The sequence below is a fragment of the Ammospiza nelsoni genome, chromosome 12, assembly GCF_027579445.1.
Source record: "Ammospiza nelsoni isolate bAmmNel1 chromosome 12, bAmmNel1.pri, whole genome shotgun sequence".
NCBI classification, from domain to species: domain Eukaryota; kingdom Metazoa; phylum Chordata; class Aves; order Passeriformes; family Passerellidae; genus Ammospiza; species Ammospiza nelsoni.
Window position 1 is genome coordinate 11,485,663 of NC_080644.1, and position 24,861 is coordinate 11,510,523.

General features: G+C 42.6%; 1 protein-coding gene across 4 annotated transcripts in view; it reads right to left on the reverse strand.

Moving 5' to 3' along the window:
* PTPRT (protein tyrosine phosphatase receptor type T) overlaps positions 1-24,861 on the reverse strand; it is a 489,384-nt gene that overhangs the window by 115,788 nt on the left and 348,735 nt on the right. For all 4 annotated transcript variants that reach the window (XM_059480540.1, XM_059480539.1, XM_059480538.1 and 1 more), the window contains exons 10-11: positions 13,976-14,177; positions 9,058-9,160 (exon numbers count right to left, since the gene is read on the reverse strand). In XM_059480540.1, coding sequence (XP_059336523.1) covers positions 9,058-9,160; positions 13,976-14,177 — 305 coding nt within the window. The remainder of the gene's footprint in view (positions 1-9,057; positions 9,161-13,975; positions 14,178-24,861) is intronic.

Here is a 24,861-nt window from a genome sequence, read left to right on the forward strand (position 1 = left end):
TTCTCAGTCTGAATTAATTTGGGTTTTTCCAATGGCTTCCATCAAATTAGGTTCGTTTGGATGCAGAAATAATCTAGCTGGGAATTCAAGCTTCCTCTGCCTTTTCCACAGCCACAGCTACCACGCAGGGAAAACCCACACTGAAGAATCTGATGTTTTTCTTAAGACAGAACACTAGAAACATAATTGTATTGAGGTCATGTCTGTTTGGATATTTTTTAAATTAAGAGACTAAGAAAAACACTGGGAAAAAAGAGAGAACCTGCTCTGTTTACAACCTTCTGATAAACTTCATTACTCAACTACTCCCACTCCTGTGGTCAATGTGCAGTGATGATGAGCTCTCCTGGGGAAGGCTAGCACAGATTTTCAGCACCTGAAGCTGCAGGAGTATCCACCAGCTCATTTCCGCTTTTTCTGGACATGTTTTGATTTTTAGAAAGTGCAAAATTGCCATGCTTCTGATAACCAGGGAGAAATCTAAAATGGTGCCTTCACTACAAGATCTCCTGCCCCAGAATGAAGGGAAATTGAGGATAGAGGGAGTTGGAAAGTCCCAACTTCTCTGCAGAAATTAATCCATAAACACCTCCCACCCTCACCACAGTGGGAATGGGATGGATTTAAATGTTAGGAGATTGTGTCTGACAATCCTGTAGTCCACCAACTCCCTTCTAAATCGAGAGTATTTTTTACAAACGAGCAAACATTACATAAAGGCTGTGTCCTTTGGCAGAAAAAAGCCCTCAACCTGCATCAACATCAGCTCCTCAGGGACCTGTCAAGGTGGGCCACAAGGCAAATTGGTATTTCCTCCTCTTTTAATGCTTGACTTTCTTACTAGAAATACTGCACATTCTGCCTCTCTCCTTGCACCATGGCTGCTCTGAATGACACCAGCCCTATTTCCCCTTCCTTTTGCACTGCAAGCAAATCCTTCACCCTTCCTGCCTCTGCCTTCTGCTTTCCACAGTGCAAGAAGAGCTGAAATTATGGGGAGGCAGAAGAGCATCATGGCTGCAGAGGTTTATTCCTGAGAATTGTCTGGCTGCATTTATGATAATCCCTTCATTCCATCTGCATCCCACGCACTGGTGCAGCAACCCCATTTTCTAGTTCCAAGAAATTATGCATTCATTATGGAGGAAATTAACACCTCAAAGCAAACTATAATTAGGAATTCTTCAATTCAGTTTATGCTTTTTCAATTAGGCCCTCTATAATTTTAATCACGGGAGCATTACCATGTTTCCTGAATTTATATACCTGGAGTATAATTAAATCCTGCAATGCCTTAGTCTGCAGCAGCAAAGCAGAGCTTGCTCATCTTCCCTTTTATTGTGTTTTTCTGTTGTTATAGACACACCAAGGGACACCTGCCTGTGTGAACATCTCCTGCCATGTGCAGCAGAGAAGGAAGGGCCACTTGTCCTCTGAGCTCAGCATCCTCACCCTGGGACAGGCACTGCTCCTGAGGGGGGGAAAACTGCCAGGGACTTGTGCTCAGACTCATCCCATTTCATTTTAAGTGCCTTAAGGAGCTGCTTCAATTAAGTAAATCATCCCTGATGATGATTCTCCAAAAGAGCCAAGGTCCTTCCTGTGGGTTTCCCACCCCTGAGCAGCTGTGGCCAGCTCAGCTCATTCCACCAAAGGGTCTGAGCCAAAAGCTCTCACAGGTTTGGCACTGGGATACCTCCTGAAGTCAGAGTTTATGATTTTTGAAGTATTTTGTGTTGTTTGTTATTACCCTTTTGCTCTGTGATAACAAGGAAGGGGCACAGTGGCTCTGAGAGCTGTGGAGCAAAGAAATGTCTTGGGAAAAGGAACCCTCAAACTGGAACCATGGGTATTTTCTCCTGTTCTCTTATCTAACAGGGTCACAGGAAATGGTCATCAATTTCTGAATATCAGCCTAAAGCTCAGAATTCATTAACCTGTTGGTTGCTACAATTAAATCTGACAGCTTATGTATTCAGCATAAAAGATTTATGCAAAAAAAACCCTCTTCCCCTACTCAGTATCCTCAGGTATTCACAACACTAAAAGATGTCAACAAAAGCCTCCCTGTATCACTAATAAAATGCTGCTTGGCAACAAAGAATTTGCTCCACGTGTAATTTGATTGTTAAAATATTATCATTCAAATAGACACCAATTTTATGGCTTTCCTCTCCCAACTCTGCTCACTGCCAAAGCTCCCTGTGGAATGGTCAAAGACAAAACAGGTCACCCAGGCTGAGAAAATGGCCATGGTCTGGATGGCTGAAAAATGGTAAAAGGCAGATTTGTCCCCTTTAAGGGGCTGAATTTCAATTGCACATTGTGCCGATCCAGTAGGAAAATGCATTTCCTGTACCAGATGAGAAAATTGACCCAAAATGCCCTTTTGCCTCACTTTTTGGGACTCACACCTGAATCTTTAAGCCTCTATTCAATGAATTCTGCCATGTTACACAAAAAACTAAATATTCCTTCCTGATACTTATGGTTGTACCTTACACACCTGTACCTCCATTTTGCTTTTCTCCTGATACAATAAGCAAAGCATCTCTAATATTCATAATAATTTCAAGTACTTAATGCCTTTCACCCAAATTCTCAATTTCCTTCTCTCACATTTACACACAGTTGAAGAAAATGTACATCTGGTTTGTCTCTAAGAAGAAACTTCTCCATGTACCTCCATACTCAGCTAAATTGAAGGCAAAGTGTCAGGCAGGAGAAACTCAGCTTGAATCATTTCAGAACAATATCCCTGAGGTATATTACAGGAGATGTTAATTAACACAGATAATTTGGCTTATAAAATCAGAAGCCTAGATTGATAATCTCATTTCTCATTAAATACTACAAAATTAAAAGATGACATTAAACACTACAAAATTAAAAGTGACGACTGCTTGCCCTGTATTGAATCAACTCATGTGATGCAGACATTTCAACAGGAGCCCAGGAAAGGCAGACCAGGAATTTTCCTTTCCAAGTACCGAAAACATGCCTTTCAAGGGAATCTAACTTTCTGAATTACCCAAGGGCATGATAATTTCACCCTTACCACCCTTTTTATTGTTTTGCTGGTCCTTCACTCTAGTCTTTATTTTCATATACAAGGTTCTCTACGTGGGAGTTTCAAGAACTAGAAACTGCCACCCTTTTGTGGCGTTAATGAATCAATTTTCAGCATAACTGCCTGAGGCAGGCTCATGTGATGCCACTAAGAAGCTGCAGAGCAGAGATCTGAGCAGCACTGCTCCCTCTGTACCAATGGAGATCTACAAACCAAAGTCACCAGTGGCAAAGCAAAACAAAAGGACCAGCAGATATTGTGAATTTAGAGTTTCTCCACCACAGAATCAAGGTCACTGGGCTTGCAAACAACTCCTTTGTAAGGCGGGGCAGAACTACTGTGCAGTAAAGGCAAAATCAGACTAAGGATGCAGGGAGTGGGGTGCAGGAAAGGCAGGCTCAGGATGAACAGATAATGCCCAAAATTACAGAAAAGAAATTACCTGGAGTTAAATATCAAGCCTATGGCTCCAAATGTTCTCCATTTTTACTTTGTTGCAGATAGAAGGACAAGTTTTAGCTACTTTCAGTTCTCTAACATAAGATGGAAGCAACAGCATGGCCCTTCCTTCTAGGAAAGTATTCCTATATGCAATAATGAGTAAAACTAAGTACACAGATACATCCAACAGGATTTTTCCTGCGAGAATAGCTTCAGTAAAAAACCCAATGTTCCTAGGTGTGTTGTAAATAACAATACAGCTGTCTTCTCTTAAATTTTTTAGCATTATGTATAACAAAGTTTCCCTTTATTTCATGCTTGGAAGATCAATAATCAAATAACAGTCAAGTGTAACACAAGGCTTGGTCTATAGAAATTAATTTTTCCTCCTGGCTGGCTGTTGATATGAAAATATTTATTTCACCTTTGCTCATTCCTTCTTAATATATTTTAAATATTTAAACTCTCTTCTCTTATTCAGATTTATGTATTTCCTTTAAGATGTAAATTAATAAACTGACCCATCAGTATCTGTGTGCTGGCAGCATGCTAAAGAATATCACATATTATTTACTGATACACCTCTGAGAACTGCAGGAAGAGAGACCAAATTCATATTGCTCCAACAAAAAAGTTTTCTATTTTCTGAACCCCACCCCAAAATAATTGCAGGCTCTTCTTGAACGTCCTTCTGCAGTGTCCTACAGCTCCACCACACAGAGCAGGGTATTGACAAGGCAATCACACCTAAGGGGAGCATTTATCTAAGCTCTGAAACCCTCAGAACTAACACATGCTCTGGAAATTTGATTTTCTCCATAACAGCAGTACAGGTGGATTGACAGAACCAACTGTGTGTTAATAAAGCAGATGGACCTTCAAATATCCAGCACACAAAAACCAGCCTGTGGCCATGTCCTGCAGATAAAACCCCTCAGAGTGTTATTTCCAAGCTGGGAGTGGGATATAAATTCTCAAATTGAGGTCTAAAGATGTCATATGTGAATAATCTATGAAGGACTAACTCAGCCCTCCTGACAATAACAGATTCAAAGGCAGAAATATCCTCAAAATCACATTGGAGGCTTTCAGGAAAGAGTTGAGGAGTAAAGATTGAGAACACTTGCATTCTTCCTTCCTCTTGTGAATGTATTATAGATGAATGTCAGCCTCCAGCAAATCAATCATAGCACCATTCACATGGTTTAGATTGATATAGGAACACCTAAAAGTTATTTTTAAAGGGCAATGTGGAGTCAAGCTCTGCAGGTTATACCATGAAAAATAAAGGCAAAAATGAAACGCCTGTGCCACAAGGGAGAATATTTCTGCTTGCTGAGGCATCACCTTTCTTTTGGCAATAGGACAAAAGAGATCAAAGAATATCTAAGTTTATATTAATCCTATTAGGTTGCATGGAAGAGTTCTCATTGTTATCTATAGATCATTAACAATGCCGAGTTCACGATCGTTACTTTCATAAACAGCCACATTTAAATTATTTATCATGAGCACTGGGGAACATCAGAAGTGTCTTAATGCTGAAAGTGACTTTGGATTTGGTGTAGCTCCATTTCAGATGAATGAAAATACAATTAATCTTATTTTAAAGATCCTTCTGTATTATTCTGAAGATGCTCTTGCAGACCATGCTCCATCTCTGTGCTACAGCAGAATGAAATAACTCAAGACAAAGTACAAACATTGCCTTACAGTCACACCCCTACATGCTCTCCAACTCACCATCCCCTGAACAGAAGAGGAAATATTAGAATAATTACTGTATATTAATCGTTTTTCATCTTCCTGTCACCCTGATTTTTTAGGATTTTCTAAGCCTTCTGATGTTGACATTCTTGTAGTGAACTTTCTCACACACTTTCTGTAAATAACTCATTGGTTTGCATTCTTTTATGGAGGAGGAGAAATGTGATGGACTGTTGGTTTGTCCAGTGTCATTGGAGAGGTGGCACTGTCACCCTCCAATCCACTGTCACTGTTGGAAAACTATAAATGTTGGAGTCACACAGAATCACAGAAGTTCAAGGCTGGAAGAGACCTATAAGATCATCAAGTCCAGCCGATGTTCTAACTGTTCACTAGATCATGGCAGCAAGTGCCACATCCAGTCTTTTTTTGAATTCTTCAAGGGATGATGACTCCACCACCTCACTGGGTAAATGATTCCAGTATCTGACCCCTCTTACTGTGAAATATTTGCTTCTTAATTCTAACTTACATCTCGCTTGACGCAGCTTGAGACTGTGTCCTCTTGTTCTATCTGTTATCGCCCGGAGAAAGAGGCCGACCCCCAGCTCACCACAGCCACCCTTCAGGAAGTTGACACCCTTCAGGAGTCAGAAAATAAACTTCCCTTTTTTCTTCACCTTGAGAACAGCAGTGTGAGCTTGTGTTCTTTCGTGTCCTGTAGTGACATCTTCCCAATTTGGAAGGACCATAATTAAAACTGGAGAACTGCAGAGCAAAATCAAAATTCCTTTTTTCTGTCAGGTTGATGGGATAAGGGGTTGACCTATTCCTTTCCAGAGAAAGCTCTGCATGGCAGAGCTTCATAAAGAGGTGTGAGGGAAATCCACCTCAGACTCCTCCCAGGAGCTGCTCAGCCCCATCTGAGGCAAGGTGGGAGATGAAGGATCTAGGATCCATGGTCACATCCACCAGGAGAAGGCTTCCCACCAGGATTTCCACTGGGCAGGACCCTCTGCACCATCTCATTGCTGGGCAGGGAGGTTGCTCAGCCCTTTGTGTCAAACCTGGGCTTGCCTTAAGCATCTGGGCAGAGCATGGCATCCCACCAAGACGGGACTCATGAGGGACATAAACCCCACACAACCAAAGGGTAGAACACCTAACCAGACAACAGCAAAGAGTATTTGATCTCAGCTGAATGAATAAAACACACTGAGGAGGAAAAAACACCTTCTTCTTTTGTATTGTGGGTGCCAAAAGCAGTTACACAATAGGTTACTCATGTTATTTCCCTCTGAGGGAATGGGACCCATTTCTGGAAATGGTATTTTGAGAGAATTTCACAAATGGGGCAATGTGCAGAACAGACTGAAAGAAAAGGGAAGAGGATAGGCAAATTGAAGCTTGAAATAACTGGATTTATTAAGGTTAGTCTAAGAACAGTCTGGATGGTCTATAGGGGAAGAATTGTGAGCTTGTCAGAGTTAATAAAAAGCTAAAATTCTCCCCAAGACTCCCTCCCCCTTACTCCTCCTGCCCTTCTGCTTTTCATACACACATCTGTAAGTCAATGAAATGGACTCATTATAGGAAATAATTTTATCACTTAGATGTGGCATGTAAATATTGCACTTTCTGCAAACATGTGTAATAGGCTACAATGCAATTAAAGAAATCAGAGTGAAAATTTATAAAAAATCTCTACCAATTTTATGTACAGATGCATTTGCTGGAAAAGGCATTATTCACTGAATGCAGTCAAAGTGCAGTAAATCGACTTTGAGAAAAATCACAAGACTTTTCAATAAAAAGACAAAATAGCAACACTGCTAAGACAGCAGGTGGTAAAACGAGATACAGGAATGTTCCCCCATATAAAGAAATAAAACAAAACAAAGCTGTGTGATTTTACTGCTCTTTTCCAGCAGAAAAAAAAACATCCCTAAAGGACTCAGAAAATAGGCTCCTAAATTTGCTCATATGGAGTACCAGAGATTGAAAGGCAAACTTTGAAATACATTACTCAGAAAAACCAGAGAAGGGATGGTGCTTAGTCTTAAAGAATGGGATTTTTTTTTTGTTTGAGCTTGTCAATGCAATTTGGGGCCAAGCCACAACACAGCTGGGGGACCACCAGTGATATAGGATATTTAATTAAATCCAGTAGTTTGCATCTGGAGCAATTTGCTTCTGAATACTTAATGGGCATCCTTCAAAAGCATTAAGAACTTGTCAGTGAGATACAGAAATCCAAAATGAAAGAAACCCATTATAAAAGGGGGGACTGTGGTGTTTTTAAAATAACACCCATGGGAAAAAACTTCTCTTGTGAAAACTGGAAGTAAAGGCTTCAAGATCCCACAGGGAGGTAATGAATACCTGCTGGACCCCTCTGCAAGGCAGGGGGTTTTTCTAAGTGATTCCAATTGCTGCTGTCAGCAGAGGAGCCTGGCAGGATGAGTGGCAGCAACAGGTAAGGCATGTGGGCTCAGAAGGGAAATTTGTGCATCTGTGCTGGTGCCTTGCAACAAACACAACTTCACTGAGATGGAAGAGAGCGATGAGTACAGAACTCAAATCAGGGAGTGACCTGCAGGTGAGTGTCCCACATCAGCATGTCACCATGGAGAGCATATCACCGTCAGCATGTCACCACTGAGAGCAGGACCCAGCTCAGACAGGCAGCAAGGTTCCCACTCTATGCCATGGGTGCCTGGGCAGCTCCCTGCCCCTAAATGACCAGGGAAGGGATGGCACTCCTGTACCTGGCACTGGTGAGGTCAGACCTTGAGTCCTCTATCCAGTTCTGGGCTCTTCAATGCAAGAAAGACCTTGAGGGGTTGGAGCATGTCCAGAGAAGGGAATGGAGCTGAGCAAGGGGCTGGAGACTCAGTCATGTGAGGAGCAGCTAGAATTGTTTAACATGGAGAAGAGGAGGCTCAGGGGGAACCTTCTCATTCTCCACAACTCCTGACAGGAGGGTGCAGCCAGGTGGGATCAGGCTCTGTTCCCACAAGGGACAGGACCAGAGAAAACAGCCTCAAGCTGTGCCAGGGGAGGTTCAGGTTGGACATCAGGAGGAATTTCTTCACAGAAATGGTGGTCAGGCAATGGAAAGGGCTGCCACAGAGGTGGTGGAGTCACCATCCCTGGAGGCGTTCAGGAAATGACTGCAGATGTGCTAGTTGATAAGGTGGTGAGTGGTGAAAGGTTGGACTCGATGGTCTTGGAGGTCTTTTCCAACCTTAATGATTCTGTGATCTGTAAATCCTCTACTCTGCAGCAGGATCTGCTTGCCTGTGCTAGCAAAGCCTCACTAATCAAAATTCCTTCTTTCTGGACTTCACTGCACAGCCAGCCCAGCAGCACAGCTGGATTAGGAATGTGAGAAGTGTGTTAAACCCAGCAACTGAGCAAATACCTCCACAAGCATTAAAGACAAGGCAGGCACTCCTAGAATCATTACCAGCAGGCCTTGTTCACCATGGAAGAGGGGGCAGGATGGAGAGCTGGAGCCTCCTCCACCCTCGTGTGGAGATGTGTTCAGTCTCCAGCTCCACATCCCGCTGTGCTGCAGCACTGCAAAGGCATCTGAAGTGATGCTGAGAGGGTAATAACCCCGACAGTGCCTGCAGCAATCCTGCCTGGAGGTTAACAGCGGGAGGCAAGGAGGCTGAAGCATTCATGAAAGCAGAGTGTGAAAAGCAGAATCAACAGCTGAGTTGGCCTTTTAGTCAGCGCCTGCTTTCGGCAGCTCCTTTATCAGAGGAGAATGAGAGAGGAGTGAGGGAGGAAGGAGAGGAGGGAAGTGTGAAGAAAAAAGACAAAACACCCACCTGACAGGTGCTCCCCGGGACTGAGCAGGTTTCAGCATGACAGTGATGGTGGTGTCAGTCTCATTGAGGGGAGAGTCTGTGTCATACTCCGGCATGGATGGAGCTGCAGCAGAACAAAGAACAACCTCGTCAGGCACCTGCCCTTGGTAGGGATTGCAATTGAATGGTTATATATAAACATTATATTAACATTTGCCAAATGAAATATCAAAGTACTTCACAGTGTTATGACCAGAAAAATCAAAACTGCTTCAATATTTGTAAGAGCCAAAATGAGGGATGTGGGACTCTAGGGACTGTCCAAAATGCAGTTTATTGTATACAAAATGCAGTTTATTATATCCAAGGTGTTACAGCAGCCCAGGGTTGTAGGTGACAGAGCTGTGCCCACAGCTGTCAGCTCCAGCTGCAGGCAGCCCTGGAGACCCTTTGGTTTTGGTTACAATGCATTATAGACTTTTCTTTGCTGAGCATCTTCATACAGCAGAACCAATCTATACCTTAACTATTATCTACAGCCTATCATAACTACTGTAATTACCATATTCATGTTACTGTTCTCCAGTCACTAAAAGTCAGTACATTACAGTTTAAGCTAGAAGTTGTTTTTCAGTTTTCTTGCAGTGGAAAATTCTGAGACCTTTTTTCTACTTGCCACATTTGCTGCCTTGTTTGCCTGTGCTCTCTTCCTGCTTGGTAAAAACATCATCTTGTTTGAGGTGGGTTTATCCTTTGCTCTAAGTCATAAAAATGCCTTCTAACTAACATACCCTTTGCCTCCTTGATTAGCCAGTAAACCTGGCTCAGCAATTCTTTCCTTCTATATCAAATCTTGCTTCTATCTCTATTCCTTTATCAGACAACATTCAAAAATCTTTCAGCTAAGCATACATGTCCGTGAGACTTTTGTCAAACTTTCATCCTTCCCAACAAATATTTGTACACTCTTTTTCCATTCCAATGAAACAGGAATTGGACAATCTTCAACCTGGCTTTGAAAATCCCATCTTGAATTTTTAAGACTCAGTATGGCCTTGAGGTGCAGAAAGGAAAGTGTACAGACACTATAAAGAAACCCAAACTATTAGGATGAGTGAATGAGTGGCAGAGCTAAAAGTACCCCTGAATCCTGAATCTTTCCCTGCTCTGGTCAGTGGATTTGCCATCTCACATTTTAAGATTTTAATGCACAGACTTCAGTTGCATCCCCTTGATTAGCTGGAGGCTGTGCTAGGTAACACAAAAGACGAAAAGAGAGGAGCACAAATTAGCCAGGTTATTTCTGCACCCAAACCCAGGACATTTTACCCCAGTTCTTAAGTGCTGCTGACTCACCAGGCAGCTGCAGAGATCCCAGTGCCACCCTGGGGCAGTGCCCAGCCATCCCCATCCCTGATGAGTTCCCCCCAGCAATACAGAAACCCACTGAATAAAAACCCATTCAGCCAAACTCTAGTTTCTCCTTCTGCTTAGTCATCTTGTCTTAGAACCATTCCATGAAAGTAGGACAGCTTTCCTTAGGAAATATGTTTCACTTATTGCTTCTTCCTTCCCCAGGAGCAGGCATCTGTTTGGGACAAGTTTTACTGCTGAAGACCTGAAGAGACCATGAGGTCAGAGCAACACCAAATTTGTTCCAAAGATGCATGTTTTGCTAAAATAACTGTAAAGTATAAAGCAAAGAGAAGAATTCACAAAAATTCATGCAAGTTCATCTTGCTCACAAGGGCAAGCTACATTGTGGGGGATCTCATATTTAATCCTCTCATAGTGATTTCCACTGTAATCCTGTTTACAATCAGGATTTTTATCTAAATGCCTGAAAACTGTCAAGAATGGGGGCTGCTATTATCAGCTCAGCTGCTGGCTTCCCTGTCAATAAGCTGGGGATGTGTTCAGAGTGAATGTCAACTGCTTAAGAAGGATTTCTCTGGAATAAGGTGCTCTCCATCAAGGGGAAGCAGTGACTCCTTGAAAGGAGACACATCCCCAGTGGTCTTGCACACCAAAGGTCATTGGAGATGCTGGAGATCACAGAATGGTTTGGGTTGGAAGGGATGTTAAAGATCATCCATTCCAACCTCTGCCATGGCAGGGACACCTTCCACTGTCCCAGGCTGCTCCCAGCCCTGTCCAGCCTGGCCTTGGGCACTGCCAGTGATCCAGGGGCAGCCACAGCTGCTCTGGGCACCCTGTGCCAAGGCCTGCCCACCCTCACAGGGAAGGATTTCTTCCTAACATCCAACTTGCCCTCTAACAGGTTAAAACCATTCCCTTGTCCTGTCACTCCAGGCCCTTGTCCAAAGTCTCTCTCCAGCTCTCCTGGAGCCCCTTTGGGTACTACTGTAGAAAGCTGCAATGAGGTGACCCCAGAGGCTCCTCCCCTCCAGGGGTGCACCCCCAGCTCTCCCAGGCTGGCTCAGAGCAGAGGGGCTCCCAGCTCTCAGAGCATCTCTGTGGCCTCCTCTGTACTCAATCCAACATCTCCATGTCCTTCTGTTCCAGATTGCAATGCAAGATGTTTTCTATTACCATCTGTATGGCAGATTACCTTTGTCAAGTGGGCAGTTTGCCTTATTTCTCTGAGTGACCACATTCACTCCTCCCTCGGGAGGGGACATTGCTGATAACAGCTATTGAATGTCCCTGCATGGCTGATAAGAACTACAGCATCCCATTGGGAGATGTGAGCCCAGAGGGAGGAGCCAAGCATTCCTACCTGGATATAATCTGGAGGTTCTGGAACACCAGCACAGCTTCTCCACTGGATTCCCCAGAGGAACAGCAGCTGCCTCTCCTTCCACTGGATCTTCAGAGGAAGAGACTGCACCTTTCTACAGGATCCCTGCTGCAGCAGAACCAGCCCTGACACTGCAGGAGGGCTGAGCCACAATTCCAATGGGACTGCTGCCAACACCCTGACCCACAGGGTGTCAGGCTGGGTTCTGACTCTGGCAGGGTTGTTCTACTGTACTGCATTGTTTATTTTATCCTTTTTTTTTTTCCTTTCCCTAATAAAGAACTGTTATTTCCTGCTCCCATATTTTTGCCTCAGAGCCCCTTAATTTAAAATTTATAGCAATTCAGAGGGGTGGGGAGGGTTTACATTCTCCATTTCAAGGGAGGCTCCTGCCTTCCTTAGCAGACTTCTGTCTTTCCATACTGAGACACCTTCCTGTGCTGAGCACCCCAGAGCTGGCTGCAGAACTCCAGGTGAAGTCTCATGAGGGCAGAGGAGAGGAGGAAAATCCCCTCCCTTGATCAGCAGGAATTGCTGAGCCCCTGCTCTGGCCAGAGGAGACGATGCTACAGCACAACTTAGTGCACCCATGGAAACAAATTCACACACTCTGCTACAGCACAAGTGGCTTTTCATGAGAAAAAAAAATAAAATAAATACAGCCTCACAAGGATATTCCTGTCAGAGCAAAAATCCTTCTTCTCCCTAATAACCACAAAGCTGCCTCTTAGAGCAAATTTAATGGTAATTTTCAAATTATTTGGAAAATGTACCAGAAATTTGACGATGTAATGAGAGAATCCAATGTCAGAGACTACCCCCATGCTTGCATAGAGTTTGTACCCACTTATTGAGAGCCAGATATCTGGGAGATGGGGGGTAAAAAAGTCAATAAACCAAGTTCAGTATGCATATAGTTGGCACTCATGCAGGCTGCTAACACAATTGAAGCACTTATGGGATGATAAAATATGAAGAAACTGAAAAAGAGGAGAAAAGGCCCCCAAACCATTGCTGTGTTTTTATTTCTCTGGTCACAAGGGAATAGAGTGCAAGCTGTGCTGTCCCTTCACAGCAGGGCTGCAGAAACCCCAACAGCCCATGGAGCTGTTTGGACACTTAATGGCTTTTACTTCAAGTGGTTCAGGGCTTGAGTGCTAAATGTGAAGGTTCAAACCCTGAGCAGAGGGAGGAGATGTGCTTTACTTCCTTAAAATTTACCCTGTCACTTACTGCTCACAACTTGCTATTATTAACTGATTTTGAAATAGGGCAGTGGAAAATCTATACTGTAGTGCAATCTTTTCTACAATAACCAGCCGTAATTTCAAGCATTACCAGTGTCCTGAATGTTCCAGATGTGTATTTTGACTTTACTGAAAAAAAAAACCTGTTAAAATAGTCCAAAAATGACAGCTTTTCTCTCTGTTAGAAAACCTATTTTAAAAATCTATTTTAGTGCTATAAACTAAATGTTAAATTCCACATATGTCTGCGCAATATCACCACTACATTCCATTTTTTTTATAACTGCCCTGCTTCCCTTTTTTTTCCACACCTTTTTGCCATTGCCTCTTTATTTTAGTGCCTTTCATATTCTTATGTGCCTCAAGCCCTCTCTCTGCTCTTACCCATTAAAAAACCCAAGGAAAAACAGCTTTCCTCCCTTATTTTTAGGGAGGAAATTATTAATTCTATTACTTCATTACATCCATTTTGGTACATCCTGAAAATAAAAACCACATTACAGAAGGAGTTCTCCCAGCCAGCCAGATAATGCTAACAATAATTACTATAAGGGTAGGTCATTTGTGCAACTAATGATGGTTCTCATTTCACATGCTCCACAGATATCCAGGGATACTTAGGACACCCACAAATTAACCCCTGTAATTGTAGCCCAAATAAACAAAGATCTGTGGCTGTTTCAAAACTCTGCCCTATGAAACTTGGAGAGACATTAAGCTGAATATTTTTAAAAAGACATTAAGCTGAGTATTTTTAATATATATCTATATTTTTAATATATATCTATATTTTAATATATATATTTTAATATGTGTTTAATATTTAATATATATTTAATATGTTTATAATTTTATGCATCATCTTTGAGTCTAAAGCACAAAGTTCCAGTTTTTTGGTTTTTTTTTTTTTCCTTCTTCTCCAAAGCAGTACCTGAAATCTTGGTTGCAATCCTGGTGGTGATGGGTGGCCCAAAGCCCTTGACTGTGCTGGCTTTGATGGTGAACGAGTAGGTGGTGCCTGGGTACAATCCCACAAAGAGGTGATGGGTTTCATTGCGCAGCTTGAAGACTTTCCCTCTCTGGCTGGACAGGTCAGCACTAGGATCCAGAGACCCAACGGCCTTGTACGTGATCTGCAAACAAAGAACAAGGACAGGAGGTGATCAGGGGCCTTCTGCACCGGCCTCTCTCTGCTCCCCTGCTCTGGCACCTCTTGAGGCAGAATGCAAACATAAGGAATTATTTCAGGGTAATTTCCATAACTCCCATGAGCCATTTTGCATTTGGGTGCCGTCAAACCAGCATGAGAATTTTTCCAAGGTTTTACTTAGGGAAAACCTAATTTCCTCTCTCAGCTATAGCCTCAGCATGTGCTGACTTATAACAAAAGATGTAGAGTTACTTTATGTTCTCAAGTGTCACTATAGGACATGAAATAACAAAATGTGAACACGCAGCTCTCTCAAGGCAAAAGAGAATTTTTAATTTCTGACTCCAACATTTATAGATTTCCAAAAGTGACAGTGGATTGGTGTCACAGACACATTTTATGGAAAATCCTTTCCTTAGGATTTTTCCTCCTGAGAAGTTGAGAGGCCTCAGAAACAAAATGTAAACAATGATTATCTGCTGCTGTGGAATGCAACAGGTGCATCTGGGATTGGTCTCATGTGGTTGTTTGTAATTAATGGCCAATCACAGTCAGCTGGCTCAGACTGTCTGGTCAGTCACCAGATTTTATTTTCATTACATTCTCTCCTTTCCTCGCAAGGCTTCTGATTAAATCCTTTCTCCTATTCTTTTAGTATAGTTTTAACATGATATATATATCATAAAATAATAAATCAGCCTTCTGAAACATGGAGTCAGATCCTCATCTCTTCCCTCGTCCTGGGACCCCATGAACACCACCACAGATTGGAGGGTGACAGTGCCACCTCTCCAATGACACTGGACAAGCCAACAGTCCATCAAATTTCTCCTCCTCCAGAAAAGAATACAAAACAATAAGTTATTTACATAAAGTGTGTGAAAAAGTTCATTACAAGAATGTAAACACCAGAAGGCTTAGAAAAACTTAAAAAAACCAGGGCGACATCCAAGCTCAGAACTTCTGTCCTCAAACCAGAGCACAGAGCATGGCCAGCAGGGTTTTGACATGATAATCACCCATGCAACCCCCACAGCTCATGAAAACCCTCAGTGCAAACATGGATGTTTCCTTTTGGCAAATCATCTCCTCAAAAGGCTGCTGAAAACAATGGAAGCCTTTTTCTGGCAACAAAATCTTTGGAGGCCTTTTCCTGTGCTACAGAGACTGCTGAACTGAAATAAAATGTTTAAATGAAATAAAGATCACCACACCTTTAGATAAAAGTCTTTCTCTCTGTGGAAACCAGCTTCTGCTGTCCTTTCCCTGCCCTCATTCTGAGCCTTAGAGTGTAGATTAACATGTGGTGCAGTCTGGTTTACACCTGGTTGAAGCCAGGAGGGCTCCAGACCTGGAGGTGAAGGAATGTCCCCCCCGTTAACAGAGTGACAAAACTGTCCTTTGTCTCCTTAAATAGAAAAAAAAGATCAGAAATTTCTCTCCTCAATTAAGTAAAAACACATCTCATAGGATTGGGGGAATTCACCTCAAACTGAAGGATAGCCAATTGGACAGGAGCCAAAAAGTCCCACCTGGGCAATTTACTAGAAAAAGTAGAGAACAAAGAAACTAATGGCTTTTGTGGGGTGTTTTACCAGGAGCAAGAACCTCTTGCACCTGGCTCAGTTTTTCTCTGTCAAGAGTTGTGTTATTTTGCCTTTTAATAAAACTTTTTGTTTCCAACACTGCCACAGAACCATCACGCTGATTTTATGCCTCCTAAGGTAGCTGAGCTATCTTGGGTGTGAAATAGACCTCCAAGAGCTGATGAGACCTGGCTGGAGGAGACCATATACCATGGAGGGATGTCCTGAGTACACCTGGAGCTGGTGCCAGCACACCTTGAAACCTGCCTGAGCTCAGCACGCTCACCCATGGCAACCCTCCTGATGTACAGACACTTCAAGGGAAACTCATGACTTATTTACCAGCCAATTCCTTGCCTGAGCTCCAAATTCAATCCCAAGGCAGCTCAATTTCAGCAGAGCTGTCAATGTAATGTACCGTGCTCTGCTGCTCTCCTAACCTTTTTTGATATTATGGGATCCTCACTTATTTGTAATGAAACACTATGAATAAATCAATGTATGTTAATACATGAGGTCTTCAATTTTTTATTAAGGTCTCCACCAGAATCTAATTCCCAGCCTTTCTGAAAGAGCCTTTGAAAATCTTTATGTCACTTGGTTTATGACAGGAGGGAAATGTTGCATTTTGAGGAAAAATAAATATCCACTGCTTAAAAAGTGAGGCTTTAATAATAACAGGATAAATAAGAGACCAAGACTGATGTTACTGACACCAGAGAAGGGTGAGAGGATGTGAATCCTGTTATTTGGACAGAGAAGAAAATTCAGACAGAGCTGACATCCAAGATAAGGCAGTGTAACAGAGAAAGGGCATAAATTACACCATCAACAAGAAAGTACAGAAGCAGAACTCTTAAAGTAATTCTAATTAGACAGCTTGCAGGTGATTTCATCAAAAACCAGCTAATTTTTCCAGGAATTACAATCTGGGTTTAAATTTTTATTACATGCCAGACACCTGAGAACGAGAGACCTTGGAGCATAATGGTTCTTAAAACAAACAAAAAATTAAAAACAGGAGGAAAATCTCTACACCCACTGCTTTTCCCTCAGGGAGTCATGAGCCAGCATGTCATGGGACAGTATTCTGAGAGCTCTTATTGCATCAAGGCACTTCAAGGCAAGGGAATTTGTAAGACCATTGGAATTAAATTGGGAAACAAATACTTAAATCAAGAGCCATGACCCTGTCCATGCCATAGCTAAACTCCAGAAAGAAAAATGCATTTAATTTAATGTTATGTATGAATGAGCCAATGAAATCCTGTATGCTCTGATGGCACATCTAGAGCTAGAATAATATAAATTGTATAAAACTACATATGGGAATCAGCAAAAGAGGAATTGGGGGAGAAGAAAAGGAACTTCCTACACCTGGGGCACTGAACAGCATATTCACAGGCTGCCCAGGTCAGGCAGTGGCCTATGCAAAATCAGTGGTATTTATTTTCAAGCACATTATACTGAAGGTTATAAATACAGTGAAAGATGCACTTGTCCTTGATCTCCATCCATATAAATAAATGTATTTTGCTACCTTCAGCAGTTCTAAAATCATTACAGAAACAGTTATTTTTCCTTATTAAAAACCCCTTATCCCCTTAAGGCAAAAAGAGCTACAAAAGCTTTCTAAAAGAAAAAAAATAAAGAAAAAAACCCAAACAATGCGGTGATTTAAAAAACAAACCCAGTCTTTATTTTTCTGTTGACTGTAGCAGAGAATGAATACAAGGGACCTTAAAACAACCTGGGTCAAGTGACAAGTAGCAGAGAAGGAGGCAAGAGCACTTGAGACAATGTCCCAAATTTGATATTGTAGTGTGGGTCAATTTTCAGAGCAACTGCTCACTCAAATCAGACTTCAGGATTTCCCAGGGCTCTTCTCAGGATATATCAACTCCAGCAGAGAGATTTGTGGCACAGCCAAATGCAAGTTTACCTTTTCTGCAGCAGAGTCTCTCCCAGTAAACACAGATCTTGTTAAACCAGGTGGTGTGGGGACATTCAGAGCCACCCTTGTCCCCAAAATTGAACATTTGACTTGAACACATTAACAGTACCTGGATGCAGCACAGAGAATAGAAGCAGAGAGCAAAGCTGTGCATGTGCCCTGGGTCACCTGTAGCAATGATATTTTCTGAAAAATCCCTTTGCCAGGATTTTTCTCCTGAGAAGCTGAGAGGCCTCAGGAACAAAACGTAAATAATAATTATCTGCTGCTGTGGAATGCTACAGGTGCATCTGTGAGTGGTCCATGTTGGTTGTTTCTAATTAATGGCCAATCACAGTCAGCTGGCTCAGACTCTCTGAGAGTCAGGAACTTTTGTTATCATTCTATTCTTTTTCCTTTACTTGCAAGCCTTCTGATGAAATCCTTTCTTCTATTCTATTAGTATAGTTCTAATATATCATTTTAATATAGTATATATCATAAAATAATAAACCAACCTTCTGAAACATCAAGTCAGGTCCTCATCTCTTCCCTCCTCCTGGGGCCCCTGTAAACACCACCACAGTCACCCAGTCCAGCAGCAGAAATATTTAGGGGCTGATAAATGCAAATGGTGCAGAAACAGCAACCAATTCTTGCTCTTATCAGGGTTGAGCTCTTCTCTGCTTCCCTCCAGGAGGGCTTTGAGTGACTGGAGTGGGCAGGAAAGGGCACAGAGCCCCTGCCAAGACAGCCCCTGGGCTAAAGGGCACATAGACCCCACAAGGAGGGCCCTTGGGCTAAAGGTAACTGTTCCAGATTGCAGGGCAAGATGTTTTCCATTACCATCTCTATGGCAGATTATCTTTTGTCAAGTGGGCAGTTTGCCTTATCTCTCTCTCTGAGTGACCACATTCACTCCTCCCTCAGGAGGGGACACCTGCTGATAACAGCTATTGAATGTCCCTGCATGGCTGATAAGAACTACAGCATCCCACTGGGAGATGTGAGCCCAGAGGGAGGAGCCAAGCATTCCTACCCAGATATAATCCAGAGGTTTTGAGACACCAGCACGGCTTCTGCACTGGATTCCCCAGAGGAACAGCAGCTGCCTCTCCTTCCACTGGATCTTCAGAGGAAGAATACATCTCTACAGGATCCCTGCTGCAGCAGAACCAGCCCTGACACTGCAGGAGGGCTGAGCCACAATTCCAATGGGACTGCTGCCAACACCCTGACCCACAGGGTGTCAGGTTGGGTTCTGACTCTCTCAGGGTTGTTATGGTTTACTGCATTGTTTATTTTATCCTTTTATTTTCTTCCCTAATAAAGAACTGTTATTTCCTCCTCCCATATTTTTTGTTGCCCGAGAGCCCCTTAATTTAAAATTTATAGCAATCTGGAGGGGGAGGGGGTTAATTTTCTCCATTTCAGAGGAGGCTCCCACCTTCCTTAGCAGACACTTGTCTTTCCAAACCAAGACAGTCACACACAGCCCCTGCCAGCAGAGCCCCTAGCTGTGTGCCCACCTCTGGGAGGACTCTCCTCCCCACCACAAGCACCTGATGTTCTCCAGGCTGCCATTTATAAAACCAGGGCTTCTACACTCTACACAAACATTTGTATGGCTGAGAAGTGTGTGGATTTCTGAAATTGCTGAGTGCTGCTGCTGCTTAAGCAGCCAAACCCCAGGTGAAGCAGAGGAAGCTGGCCTGGAAACAGAGCTGTCCACTTGGAAAGGAATGCAAACTCTTCCAGCTCAGCAAAAAACAAACAAGCAACCAATCATTTTTCTCTTCCAAGTGAGCTACCTGCTGATTTTTAGCTCTGAGTGCTGCCCTGAGTGTGGATCAACAGCTGAGAGCTCTGTCTCAGACTCATTCCTCTCTGGAGCTGCAGGCACAGCAACAGCAGCTGCCACTCCAGCTGCAGCCACAGCTGGAACTGCCAGCAGCATGTCCTGGGGCTGGCCTGGCACACAGTCCTGCTCTGCCACCTTCCTCCAGCCAGCAGCAGCTCCAAGACACTGGGATTTCCCCTCTGGAATAATCCAGAAGTGCCACACTCCTGGGTTTGTGTGTACCCACAGCCCTGGGTGGGAGGATTTCGCCCACAAAAATCAATTTTTGTATTACTTCTCTGTTCATTTCCATGTGTCTTCTACCAAATTATAGCTGGGTAAAAGGAAGGAACCAAGAAGTTTCCAGTCTTCTCCACCGATTTAAACTCAATTTTCTTAAGTAAGAGAAATTGCAGGGAATCTGAGTGAAAAACTTTTGAAAAAACATGGAAATTTCCAACTCTGGAGTAATTTATAAAAGCACAAAAACATGTCTGGAGAAGAAATATGGCACTTCTCTGGAACAAGAAGGATGCTGGAAAAAACACCTGTCTTGTGGTTTGTATGCTGAATATTTATCTTAATTTCTTGTTCCAAGTGTCAAAGCATTTCATTACAAAACAAACAAGAGATTCTAATCTAAAAAAATAAGATGACTCAATCACTTGAAAACAGCTGTTCTAAATTATTTTAAATAATCTATTTTAAAGACAAGCCGAGCCATCTAATACTTCTGTATTCTCAAAAAAAGGAAGAAACATTATTAATTTAAAAGTTTAAAAGCACAGACAGAAAACAAAGAGAAAAATATCCAAAAATATATTTTAAAATATAATTCGGATTGGAAATATTGAAAATATTTGTTTTTATTTGTATGCAGAATGAATGAAAGTACAAATAAGAGGAAATTTCTCACAAGACTGAAACTCTATGGTTTTTAACCACCTTCCTGATCTCCCTGCAGGCCAGGCACTGTCCTAAGTGGAAAGTTAAATTTGGCTTGTTCTTTGCTCTGCAAACTGGAATGTCTGTCCAGGGTTTCCATAAAGAATGAAGAGTTTACACATCAGCTCCAGGGGAACTTGATGGTCCCAAGGAAAATTTTAGTTGCCAGCACTGCTATGGATCTAAACACAGCAAAATCAGGTAAAGAAATACACATTAATAAATGCTAAATCTCCTTGGAACCTCCTTCATTGAGTTAATTAAATGCTTCTCATCCTGAAGCAATAAAAACAATAAATTTGAAAAAAATCAAAAAGGCAAGTGGTGAAGGAACTCAGAAGAATAAAGAACAGCAATTTTCCCAACAGCACAAGAGGGGTAGAGCATTGAACCTGGGGTTCTCCCAGCTGGGCAGGAGGGATGGATTCAGGAGGATGCTCAGATGTTGAAATCTCCAACAAAGTTTGGTTACATGAGTTCAAATTCTTTGTGAAAGGTAAAACAGGCCAACAGTACAAGTTTGAGTCTACTGGAAACGATCAAAAAAGGCTTTATAGTTTAATGGCCAGGTGTTCAGTGGTTCATAATTGCTGTGATAGATTGGAGAATAAAATAAGAAAAGATCAGCATAAAGGAGTAGGCTGGTGAACAAATTCACTCCTGGTTGTTTTTTAAGCAACCAGTGCACTCTAGTCCCCATTGACCAGGGGCACCCCCTCTTAATTCCATCTTTCTCTCTGTTTTTATCCACTTTAAAGCTCTGAATATTAACTTTTTTAAATCACTGAGCTATGGTAACAACCCTGGAGATGTAGATGTAATATTGAGAGCACAAGAACAGCTCTTCTCTCCTTCCCAGAGCCCAATTTAACACAATTTTCTGGGGAGATGTGAACACTTTGCTAACTGTCATCATCTGTGACTGCAGAACTTCTCTTACAAGGACATAAAACTTTCATGAGGAAGGGAGAAATGATAGCAGAGGTATTAACTAAACTAGGAAGCACAAGTTTATTTCCCACTGCAAGAGAGAAAACACATATTTTAAAAAAATAACAAAAATAACCTGCTTGGATTTTTCAAAACTCCAGTGGTGAACAAGCAAGTGCACAAGTCTGGAGAATTTTACTCCTTCTTTGAATGGTGGAGGAACTAATTGCTTTGTCCTCTGCTTTCTAAATTAGAAATGACAGCAAGAGTTGAAAATTAGAAGCTAAAAAAATCCCTATAGAAAAAAAAAAGGATACCTATTGTTCAAAATGTGGTAATTAAACAGGGAAATAGACCATCAAGAGATGTGATGAATTAACTTTGGGTTTAGAAGTTCCTTTGGAAGAACCTATAATGGCACAAGCACGAGGCCCTAAGCTTGATACAAGAACAAATTGTGACAAAGATCTCATCACTCCACTGTAATGGCCCTTTTTGCCCCATACTACTGAAATACTCAGGGAACTCAGGATGGCTATTCAGACTCTCTTTAATCCTGTTAAATAAATAAATTAACAAGGCAGAATATTCTGCTCAAATCACAGCTGATAGATCCATTTAGCCTGCCCATACATTTGGTACATATGAGTAAGATTTCACCCTGATGAATAACAGAGTTGTCAGGATTTTGTGTGTTCATAACCTTAAAACTGAGGGCAGAACACTCCAATGTCTCAGGATTGAGAGCTTGCCTGTCAAGGGGAAAAAAAATATGTTCATATATTTCTTCCACAGCAATTGATCCTGGTATGCAGACCACTTTATTTTATATCTTTTGCCATACAGAATTAATCAGCCCCAGTGAGCAGAATTTTGCTCTCTACAGCCATATCCACCATTAAACATTAGGACTTTAAGCTTCCCCTCTGATTTTAGCAATTGCAGCCTGTTTCAATGCAAATGGTAAGTGCTGCTGTTAAATCACACACTACTTTGTGGGTACATTATACAACCTTATATCTATTTTCCATTTTAGTGACAGCCTGCATAGCAGTTTGGGGAAGGCATTTGAAGCCTATAAATCCATTGCATTATTCCCCTACATTCCCAGTGATGTTTGATGTGCCTGTCCTTATAAAACAGCCCTTTCTGCAACCTCTCCCATCTGGGGATGATTTGGAGCTGACAGGTAGCTGCACTAGCTCTCTCTATAGATAAAATAGGTTTTTTCCTCCCCTTTTTCACTCAGCAACGCCTCAAGACTAAAACAATCTCTTGCTATGGACAAGAGGGGAGGCAGGACAAGGAAGATGACACAGCCACTCCGTGCATGAGTGTGCCAAGGTAAGGAGCAGGGTCTGCAGGGACACCCTCACTGATCTCTGTCCCTTTACTGAGCTAGAAAAAAAGGCAGATTTTCCTGACTTCTTGCTGCTTTTTGAACTCACTCCTGCCTTCTGAAGCAAGACCTGGCATCAAGACCATTTTTATCCCTCAGTTCTTATCATACTGAGCAGCACACAGGGCACAAGGAGGTGGACTGCCCTGGGAATAAAGATCCCAGAGACTGCCACAGATGTCAGCTCCTCCAGCACTGCTCAGCAAGCAGGAGGCAGCCCATCCATCCAGCCAGAAAATCCCATTGTCTGCAGCTCCTTCCCACACCAGGGCTGGGCTCAGCTTCCCCTGCCCCGTGGGACTGTGTCCTGTCCCAGCGCTGACTGCCCTGATCAGCTGATGGAAAAGCCTGGGACCAAACCCACTGAAACAGCAAAGCTGCTGCCACCCCAGAACATTAAAGCTGCAAAACCAGCCCCAGCTTTAATTCCTGATATTAAAGTGGAGAGGGACTTTTCATAGGGGCATGCAGTGATAGGATAGGGGGAATGATTTGGGTTTGATATTGTGAAGAAATCCTTCACTATTAGAATGGAGAGGCACTGCACAAGTTGCCCAGAGAGTTTGTGGATACACCATCCCTGGATGTGCATAAATCCAAAGTTGGACAGGGCTTGGAGCAACCTGGGCTAGTGGAAGGTGTCCTGCCTACAGCAGAGGGTAGAATGAGATGAGCTTTAAGGTCTCTTCCAACCCAAACCTTTCTGGGGTTCTTTAATTCTCATTTTGAGAATTTCTTAGGTCCCAATTGCATAATCCTCTCTGGAGCTGGAGTCGCTTCTGTTTACCCAGATGACACCCAGGCAGGCAGGCTCAGCTGTGAACGAGCCTGACTTAGTGGTGTTCAAATCCTCCTTAGAGCAGCTTTAGGAATGCTCAGTGTTCAGCGGCCAGAGCCAGCACCAGTGCACTCCCAGCCCACACAGAGCAGCTCTGCCAGTGCCAGGCTGTGCCCCTGCCCAGCACCTGCAGCCACCAGGAGCTTTCCACTGTGCCACTTGCTTCAAATTCATAACAGGGCTGGCACAACACTTCACAAATATGATGGAGAATTTTGTCACGGGCAAAGTGTGATTTTTCCAGGGCTGGAAAACATTCTGCAATTCATAAGCGTGCAGAGATAAGGGAGTCAGGTATCAGCAGAGAGCTGGATGTGTTTCACAGGGTTCAGCACTGCAGATGGAGGGGAGGGGAAACCAACTGCAAGGCTTCATGATTGAAAACAGCTCAGGAAACAATAGGCTATTTAGTTTTAAATCTTGCCTTACATATTCCACTCCATGCTCTAATAAAGCCTACAGGAAAACTTCATTTTTCCCCATATCCCAAAAATAAACACAAATCAACTGATGCATTCAAGTCTGACAGAAATATCCTTGAACTCAAAGTTACACAAACATAACCATTCATTTCCCTAGTTGCTGCCTCAGGGAAGCAGTGTTCCTCCAGCCAGGTGTTAAGATGCCACGTGCAATGTGAGTTAACCACAAAAAGGATTTTATTCACAGTGTGGTTTGGCTTGGAAGGGACTTGAAACATCATCTTATTCCAAATCCACTGCAATGGGAAGGGGCATCTTCCACTAGACCAGGTTTTTGGGATGGAAGAAAACCAGCTGCAGTTCAGGGTGTCTGCTGGAAATGTTTTATTTTTGAATTCAGCATGTGCAGAGGATGAAGTGAAAGACCTGAAGTCATCCTACAGAACATCTCACTCACCATAATTTTGAGCACAACAGAGACCTTCCAGAAATTTCATAAGGCTTCTCCACAGTTCTTAATAATCCACATGGGGATTTATTCTCATGTGGTCAGCACTGAGTTTCCAAACCACATCTTTCTGAACATGAGTTTGTATCATTCATAAGATACCCAACATCAAAAGCAGCTCCAGATTTCAATGGAAAGAACAGCAAGAAACAGCCATTCCCAACCACAGCCTTCTCTTCCTGCTCATTTGACACCTGACAAGACCCATAAGATGCTTTTAAAATTATATATTTGTTACACAGATCATCCCAGCCCCACCAGTGGCT